Raw genomic sequence first — 8956 nt, forward strand, 5'->3', positions numbered from 1 at the left:
GAGCGTGGGCAGCGCAAGCTTCCGTGGGGCAGGGCCGGCCGCGGCCGGCAGGTCAGGGAGGGCCGGAGCGCCCCCCCCGCCCCGCTCCGCCCGTGCGTGTGTTTGTGTGCGCGCTGATTACAGTAATTTTCAGGGTGATGTTGCAACGGGGCAGAGTGTGCGGGGCGGCCCGTGCTGAACTTTATAACGCTCCCGCATGTCAGCCGCCCTCGATATTGCGTCCATAAAGGGGTCAGCCGGAGCACCGGCCGGCCTCGCCGCCCTCGCCGCCTCCCTCCTGCCCGCGGGCCGCCCGGCCAGGAAGGGGAGTTATTCGGGATTGCAGCAGCGGCCGGGAGCGGGAGCCCAGGCACAGCCTCCGCGCCACCGCGCCGCGCCCGGGGTCTCGGCAGGCAGCAAGATGAGGGGCAAAGAGGAGAAGTCGTCGCTGAAAGGTGGGTTCGCCGCTCCGCCCTGGCAGGAGAACTGTTCTCCGCTGGGAAAAGAACCCTCCCAGCAGCGGGGTCCCCGAGCAGGGATGCAGCGGAGGATACAGGCGGGTGCGTGCGGGGGACAGCCGAGGCAGCGCTTGGCACGAGTAGAGGCCAGGTGACTTGGCGAGAGCAGCGGAGCCCTTGCAAAAAGACCGACTCAGAGCGGGGGCGAGGGTGCCGGTGTAGCCGGCTGGAGCGGGGGCGCTTGCGGGCGGCGTGGGAGGCCGAGGCAGAGCCGGGAGAAAGGCAGTGGGTGGCAGCCTCTGGCAAGCTGTGCAGAACTGCGTGTGGGTTGTGCCGGAGACTGCCCGGGGGCTGGCAGCCGCTTGCCTCTGTGCACAGCTGGTAGGAACGTGCCGGTGGGCATTGTCGTGTAGCCTAGAGATGCCAGGGGGCAGCGGACAGGGGACGGGGACTCTGGTGACCCTCCAAACTGTGGAACTCGCATGGTTTTTAACAACAGTACTCTGAAAGCAGTACGAAGGGGCAGAGAAAACTGCGTCTCTTTCAATCTGTCAAGCGGGGTTTTTTGAGGATAGTTTTAAATCCCATACTTTATTGTGGGATTTTTTTTTTCTCCGCTTACATTAATGAGAGTGGCAATTTCTGTGTGCAACAGAGTGAGGAAAGCTACAAGTGGGAGAACCTAGAGCCCCGCCAGCTGCAGTCTGCATTTCCTTGCTTCTCCCGTCGCCGCTTCCTTCCCTGGCGCCGGCTCCCTTCCACTTCCCCGGGACAGCGGGGCCGGGCAAGGGCCCCTTGCTCCGGGAAGGACACCGGAGGCTCGGAACGCAGCCGGCAATCCTCCCTCTTTGCTTTTTCCCTATAAAGCCTTTGCAGCGCTTTTTAAAGACCTGTGCCCAGCTCGCAGGGGTCTCTTCTCCGGGTCATCCGTCTTGCTGCTCAAGGTGAGCTGCTGCCTTTGACGGCTGCTGTGCTGCAGCGCTCGCCATCCCCCCCTCCCCGAGGCGGAGGGTACAGGACAGCTGCCAAGGGATGCCGCCCAGCGGCCGGCAGTGGTTGTGGGGGGAGGCAGCAACAGCGGGTACAGAGAAAAAAAATAAAGAGTAAAAAGAGTAAAAAGACGGTCTCCGGGCGGGGGGAGGACGGGGGCAGGTTGCAGCTGGAGCCGCTGGCCGCAACCCAGCGCCGTTCGTACAGACAGCGAGGCGAAACATGCGCATGAATAACACCCCGTCGGGTGGAAAGTTCCAGCCGCCTGCAGGGCGCAGGAGCTCGGCGTCCCCCGGACGCGCCTGACCCGTGCCAGGGCTGCGAGCGGGGATGCGCCCCGGCGGGGGAGCCTGGCGGGAGGCCGTGGTACCCCTCGCCGAGCCTTCCCGCGGCCCCTGGCAGCAGGGCCCCGGCTGCATCCTTTCACCTTGGGCTTCGTGCATGCACCGGCGCTCCTGGTGTGTCCCCGGCGCGCCCGCAAGGAAGCGACTGAGCCGTTAAATCCCGGGTACACCGTGTTCACAAATGACCGTGTACAGTAAAAACAAAATCTGCAGAGCGGGGCTGTCTCCCCCCCTCTTTTTTCTTCCCCCCTCCGTTACGGCACTTATCCAGCCCTCGGTCATCTCCCCACCTTTTCTAAAAGCAGATTTCTGCTCTCCTCCAGCTTCAGGGAACGGATTATCTTTTCCCCCCCTTGTTTCCCTTATTGGTATTAAAAAAAAATAACAAAAAACCCCATTTTTTTTTTCCTTTTCGTTATGTCCCAGCCAGGATCCGGGCAGTGCACAGAAGGGCCATTTGTTTGTTTTATTGAAAACCGGGCAGGAAATTTTGTTCTTCTGAGTCACTGCGGCTCCTTCAGGGAAACGTCAGCGTCCCTTATCGCCGCTCACCCGGTGCTGCGGGACCGAGAGCGGACGCAGGTTGCGGGGTGGTGGGGGGACGCCCACACTTTCGGAAGAGGTGGTCGTCCTAAAGACAGAGATAGATTTCAACTTTATATAACCGTAAAATAAGAAGGCACCGGATAAAAAAAGGGGGGAGGGGGAGAGAGAGAGCCGGGGTTACAGGAGTTTGCTGCCAAGAAAAAAAAAAAAAAAGTGATTTGATGCATTTGCCTGTGGAAGCTCCGCATCCTGAGGCAAGGTGCTGCGGGGGTACTGTGGGGGGGCTCCCCTGAGAGTTGCGCCCAAGGTTGGGCGCTGGAAAAGGCAGCGACGATTGCCTTCCCCTCCCACCCTCGAGGCGGCCACTGGTCGCCCCCCAAAGGAAGTCGAGGGGGGTGCGATCGTGGCCGCCCCGCCCCGGTCCCGCCCATCGCCGCCGCCACTTAAACGCCGTCGGGTGCTTCGCCAAGTCAGTGCGGTGCTAGGAGCTGGTGGTACTGTGCGCTTGTTGTGTATCCCCCTCTCGCTTCAAAATGACCGTGAAGGCAGCTGAGGGGTCTGGTCCTACCTTGACTTACTCGAAGATGAGGGGGATGGTGGCCATCCTCATCGGTGAGCGGCGTGGGGACTTCTTTGAAGATGCTCAAGGGGCTGTGTTTTTTCTGTCAGGGTGGCTTAACGATTTTGTTTCTCCTTTCCTTTTACTTTATAGCTTTCATGAAGCAGAGGAGAATGGGACTAAACGACTTCATTCAGAAGATAGCCACCAACTCCTATGCATGCAAGCAGTAAGTATCAAATTTTGGGGTGGATTTCAGTCACAAATATCACTAGATATTGCGAGATCTAGTTTAAAAATAATGTTTGTTTACTGTAATTCCTCCGGCATTACTGTTACGGAAGAGTTTATTTGTCTTGTTGAGGTATTACTCACTTCGCAACGATCTGTGTGAGCTGGCTTTGGGACAAATAAGTCGGAGATTTCTAGTGACCAGTCCCTATTATGTGCTGTACTTAGAATATAAATAAGTTTCTTTGTAAGACGGAACCCATGCCCCTAGAAAATTTTTACTCCATAAATCGAACAGATTGTTTTGGTTGCCTTCTGTAGTGGGCTCAACCAGAACTCCTCTTCCGCGTTACATGCTTGCCCTCTGGCGGAAAGATCTGCCTGTTGCTCCTGGTAACTCTCCTAATCGTGTGTGCTCTTATCCTTGCAGCCCTGAAGTTCAGTCTATCTTGAAAATCTCTCAGCCTCAAGAGCCTGAACTTATGAATGCTAATCCTTCTCCTCCGGTAAGTAGATTTTAGTCAGTGTGACGTTTTTAGAACATCAATTCAGCCACTAATAGAAGTGTAGCAAAATTAGCATTGTGCGTATTGCATTAGTCCATCTTGTAGCACACTAATGTAAACAAGAAAGAGTAATTGGGTTAGACTAAAATTTCTGATGTTTCAAATATGAAGAAGAAATGTTTAAAAAGTGTTCTGGTTATTTCATTATGGAATGTGTCTTAAGACTTCAACAAGCACTTCTAAGTAACCTGTAGTTGTTAGACTCTTCTTAGGCAGTACCTATTTGTTTAAGATATCTCTTAGAGGTCAAGTTTTAGTGGCAGTAAGAGTGTTAATCTTTATTTTCAAGGTCACTTCATTTGTGTTTTTTTAAAAGAGAATCTGCTGGGACTTGCACTGCTGAACCGTTTTAATGAAAGTGGTTTCTGTGTATTTTTATAGCCCAGTCCTTCACAGCAGATCAATCTCGGCCCATCATCCAACCCACATGCCAAACCATCAGACTTCCATTTCTTAAAAGTGATTGGAAAAGGCAGTTTTGGGAAGGTAAGTGTAACTTTTTCTTTCATTTAAATTTATTTACTCTTCAGCTCTTCTGGAGAGTGGGGTTTGTTCTGCCTTTGGTGAACCATGGTCACTTACACCAAACCTGAGCACATTCTGCTGACCAGTGCAGGGAGAACGGAGCTGGGAGGCTGCATTTGAATGAGTCATAGAAGAGCCAGGAAATTCAGTTCACTAGTGCTGTGAAGGATATACTTTGCTTTTGGAAGAGAAGGGAACTAGAGGTGATATCTTTGGGCTAGATTAATCTGCCCAAATGGTAACAGTGCCAGGCATTTCCAGTGAAGGGCTTGCACACTGAACGAGAGAGATGTGGCAGTGCTCAGCAGCTAATGTAAAGGCTTGTTGCTGGTTGTGTTATGAGTTGTTATATTTCAGTATTGCTCAGTTCTGGAATTTTGTGCACTTTCAGGTCCTCCTTGCACGGCATAAGGCAGAAGAGCAGTTCTATGCTGTTAAAGTCCTGCAGAAAAAAGCAATCCTGAAGAAAAAGGAGGTAAGCTTACCTTCACATTGCCATTGCATTGTCCATCAAAACAGGTTTTTTTTTACTACTATTGAGCAAGCTTACTGAATATTAATTTCTGATGTTTTCAGGAGAAGCACATTATGTCAGAACGTAATGTCTTGCTGAAGAATGTGAAACACCCCTTCCTGGTCGGGCTTCACTTTTCCTTCCAAACTGCAGACAAATTGTATTTTGTCCTGGACTACATCAATGGCGGAGAGGTATGCAGTAAAAAAATTAAATAGTATTTCCTGTCATGTGCATGGTGGTAGGGTAGACATTTTCACCCTTCCTTTTAAATACAAAAAAAAGTTGCAAGGGGAAAAGTCATGGGGGAGAGGTTACTAGATTGAATGTTTCTGCCTGCCAAGTTTTGAACTACCAAAGGATCGTTAGGCCATTTCCTGCTATTGTTCTCCCTTGCTATATATATTGAGTCTAATTAAGTGCATTGTTAACAGGCTTTGGCAGTGTTTACACAACTTTGTTCCCTCTGTCTCCTGTAGTTGTTCTACCATCTCCAGAGGGAGCGTTGCTTCCTGGAGCCGAGAGCCCGATTTTACGCTGCTGAAATTGCCAGTGCACTGGGCTATCTGCACTCCCTGAACATCGTTTATCGGTGAGCAGCCTTACTCAGTTTGCTGTACAGAAAAAAAACCCCATGTGCTTTGTTAAATAAGCATTGAGAAGTTCAGCTCAGTAGGAGCTTGAAATTGCTTGTATTATTTTGTGGTGGCTTAGTGCAGTTCTGTAAACAGCTGCACCTAAAATATTCTTACTGTACCTCCTCAAACTAACATTTATCTTCTTTCATCTTGTCCTACAGAGACTTGAAACCAGAGAACATCCTGCTTGATTCACAGGGGCACATTGTCTTGACTGACTTTGGACTCTGCAAAGAAAACATAGAGCACAATGGCACGACCTCCACCTTCTGCGGCACACCAGAGGTACGGCTAGCCCTCAGCCCCCCACTCTCAAAGCAAGAGCTGTTTTCATCAGTGAAAACTGACTTCTCCCATGTGTATGTAAAGCTGGTTACATGAGCAGAGGGGGCATTATGGCCTTCTAATATAGGGCTGTCAGTGAGGACATGTAGGACACATGGAGCTTGCTGAGCAGGAGAGAGAGCTCTCAAGCCATCTGCCTGGTACAAAGCATTGTACCTTTCCTTTAGCTTAGATATTGCTGGGATTCAGTAAGCTGCTTTCATCCATGAATGGGGAGGCTTTCTTTTTCTCGATTGTAAAAATCCCTATGGCTCACATGGCTCTTTCTCTTCTCTTACACAGTATCTTGCTCCTGAAGTTCTCCATAAGCAGCCCTATGATCGGACTGTGGACTGGTGGTGCCTTGGAGCAGTCCTGTATGAGATGCTTTATGGCTTGGTAAGCAACAAATCCTTTGTGACAGACCAAACTAGCTTACTTGACCTTTTCCCACAAGAAACCCCATGCCTGCCTGTCAGCCTCATTAACTCCTCCTTTTTCTGCTTCCCACAGCCACCCTTCTACAGCAGGAACACCGCAGAAATGTATGACAATATCTTGAACAAACCCTTGCAGCTGAAGCCAAATATTACCAACTCAGCTAGACATCTGCTGGAAGGCCTCTTGCAGAAGGACAGGACAAAGAGACTTGGTGCCAAGGAGGACTTTGTAAGTGCAAACTGGCCAGTGCCCACATGCAGTGTGGGAAGATGACTGGGCCATACTGTTTACATTAGCTCGGGTCTGAATTAATCTATTTTTCTCTCTCTTAACAGATGGAGATTAAGAATCACATCTTCTTCTCCCCAATTAACTGGGATGATCTCATTAATAAGAAGATTACACCCCCTTTTAACCCAAATGTGGTACGTATCACTTCTAATTATAGAGTGCATGAGAGTGCCTTTTTGCCTCTCCTCTTTGTGTGGTGTGCCCAGGAGCCAGGGGCAAGTGGCCGGATGGCTGTGTTTGGGAAATGCAGCTTTCCTTCCCTGTCTGTCCAAACAAAGTTAAAATAGGCGGTAATTTGACTTTTTGCTGATGATCTATCTAAATGGAGCTGTTTTTTTTCATTGTCTCACATGCTTCATTTGCTTGGCAATTTAAAAATAATCCCCAGCCTTCCCCATTTTACCAAAGGGGAAGTTAAGGTGTAAGAACAAGTAGCTTCCCTAGGACAGAGTTACAATTGGCTTGTCAGATACTACTAACATGTAAAGTGAGGGATTAGGTTTTGGAGGTTGTTCTCTATCATTTCCTGAACATTTTATAAGCTTTATTTGATAACAAGAAGATCAAAGTCCTCCCCTGCAAACTGCTGTTGTGTGGCAGAGTGGCATGTTTGCATTTAGCTTCTGTTGCATGAGCTTAGTGGGAGTGTAGCCATACTAAATTGAATCATCTTGTTTTTAGTGAGACAATGTGCAACAGGATACAAAAAAGGTCAAACTAAAACTGTCAAAGGCTGCTAAACAGCGGGCCTGAGGTGATAACACTGTGAGTCTCCGTACAAGGGTGCTTGTCTCCATATTGAATTGAATTGCACACTCACAAAATACTTGGGTCTAAATTTTTTTTTCCACCCTTTCCACAGAGCGGCCCCAGTGATCTGCGACACTTTGATCCGGAGTTTACAGATGAGCCAGTCCCTAACTCCATCGGCCAGTCCCCAGACAGCATCCTCATCACTGCCAGTGTCAAAGAAGCTGCTGAGGCTTTTTTGGGCTTCTCATATGCCCCACCCGTGGACTCTTTCTTGTGAACATTTTTCTTTTATTCTTTTTTAATAATAATAACAACTATTATTTGTTTTGTTTTGTTTTGTTTGGCCTTCTGGTGGAACTGCCAGTTGACCAGTCACCTTGAAAGAGAATTTGCACATTTCCACCATGGCAGCTTTGCAGCCTTAATTTCAACTACACTGTTTGCTGGAAGCTTTTTTGAAGAGCACATCACTCTCTAAATGAGCTTTACAGGCTTTTCATTTACATTTGTTCTTCCCCCAAAGTGGTGCTGTCTCCTTGGGAAAGAAAAAACAGAGTGACTGCTGCCATTGACTGCTCTGGCAGATCATAGGAGTAAGAACAAGCTGTTTTGTAATCGTGCTCGAAAAGCCTTGCCTGAAGATCTATCTGAACGTGATAAGGATTTTATGAAATGTGCCTTTATTCTGATGAGATCTTGTGAGCTCCAAAGCTTTCCCTGTTGCAGAGTGTGTTTCTCAGTTCATTTACGTGGGTTTACTATGTGAACAAATGGTATGCGTGTGGTCTGCGTACTACAGATGGACTTAGTTTAAAGCATCAGTGTGACACTTGCAGGATACCACAATGTGGGGCATTGTTTGTTTCTTCCATATTTGGAAGATAAATTAAGTGTAATTTTGAAATTTCTTTTGTAAATCTATACTGTCAACTAAAATTATTGAAATGGGCTCACAATTACTTGTATCCAAATGCTTGAAGAAAGCATTGCTGCTATGAAAAAAGATTTCTATTTTTAGAAAGGGTTTTTATGGACCAAAATGCCCCAGCTGCAGTCGGTCAAAGCTGTTGGTTTCTTTTTTTTTCTTTTTTTTTTTTCTTTTTTTTTCTCTTTTAGTTTTAAAGATATCATCTATAAAATGGGCATTATTTATGGTCTTGGGGTTTGAGGGATTTTCATTCCTGACTGTATGTATTGTAAAAAAGATCTGTACATTCAGTTGTAACTCTAGATGTATATTTAAACTTACAGACTTACTTGTAATGTATACCATCATTGTAATGTAATATAATTAACATGGTTATATGTATCATATTTTTCTGTGACCAGACCTGTAGGTTTGCAGTAAAATCTTGAAAAATACTTCCATAAACTGTCTTCTTTTAAAACAAAGGTTTTAGCAAGATTAAAAAAAAAAACAATTAGAAACAAATCCAAGCTGCCAATCGGCTAAGATAATTTTGCTAGGTGTGTGATGGTTATTCCATCAAACTCCACCCATAGAAATCTTACCATGGATACAACTTGGTCTTCCAACTGTGGCTGTGTATCAGTGTGGGTGTTCTTTTGTGGTACAAATGCTCCCATTTCCCCAAAATGAGTTTCTCTGCCACAAGCCAAGTGAAGATACTGCTCTCTGGTGTGGACAAAGCACAGCTACACTTGAATTATGTCAGGAGCTATTTTAGCACAGCATTGCAGACACTTGAACCAGGCTATCACGGGACTGATGGAAACAGCCCCTATTGGGAGTCCATCCTGGAGGCTCTGATCTTGCTGCTGTGATGTGGGACAGTG

At 47.8% G+C, this 8956-nt stretch overlaps 1 protein-coding gene across 2 annotated transcripts; it reads left to right on the forward strand.

Annotated features, from left to right (window-relative positions):
* The first annotated feature begins 129 nt into the window (after positions 1–129).
* Positions 130–8521, forward strand: LOC102101880 (serine/threonine-protein kinase Sgk1). Of its 2 annotated transcripts, none has more exons than XM_014263530.2 (12): positions 130–434; positions 3030–3105; positions 3538–3613; positions 4055–4159; positions 4590–4673; positions 4775–4906; positions 5192–5304; positions 5512–5635; positions 5978–6073; positions 6188–6343; positions 6451–6540; positions 7269–8521. In XM_014263530.2, exons 1-12 carry the CDS (start codon positions 197–199, stop codon positions 7434–7436), a joined length of 1458 nt encoding a protein of 485 aa, XP_014119005.1. In that variant the 5' UTR covers positions 130–196; the 3' UTR covers positions 7437–8521. The 2 variants fall into 2 exon arrangements, with proteins under 2 accessions (XP_014119005.1, XP_005518422.1); XM_005518365.3 differs by lacking the exon at positions 130–434 and adding an exon at positions 2775–2929.
* The last annotated feature ends 435 nt before the right edge of the window (positions 8522–8956 follow it).

The sequence above is a fragment of the Pseudopodoces humilis genome, chromosome 3 (genome assembly GCF_049639895.1).
Source record: "Pseudopodoces humilis isolate 2021_Gansu_Grassland_sample_001 chromosome 3, ASM4963989v1, whole genome shotgun sequence".
Lineage (NCBI taxonomy): Eukaryota > Metazoa > Chordata > Aves > Passeriformes > Paridae > Pseudopodoces > Pseudopodoces humilis.

Coding starts and splice junctions, on each gene's coding strand:
- LOC102101880 (XM_014263530.2), top strand. CDS start 197: ATGTCAGCCGCCCTCGATATTGCGTCCATAAAGGGGTCAGCCGGAGCA. Junction 4,160..4,589: donor GAAAAGGCAGTTTTGGGAAG/GTAAGTGTAACT, acceptor GTGCACTTTCAG/GTCCTCCTTGCACGGCATAA. Junction 6,541..7,268: donor CCCCTTTTAACCCAAATGTG/GTACGTATCACT, acceptor CCCTTTCCACAG/AGCGGCCCCAGTGATCTGCG.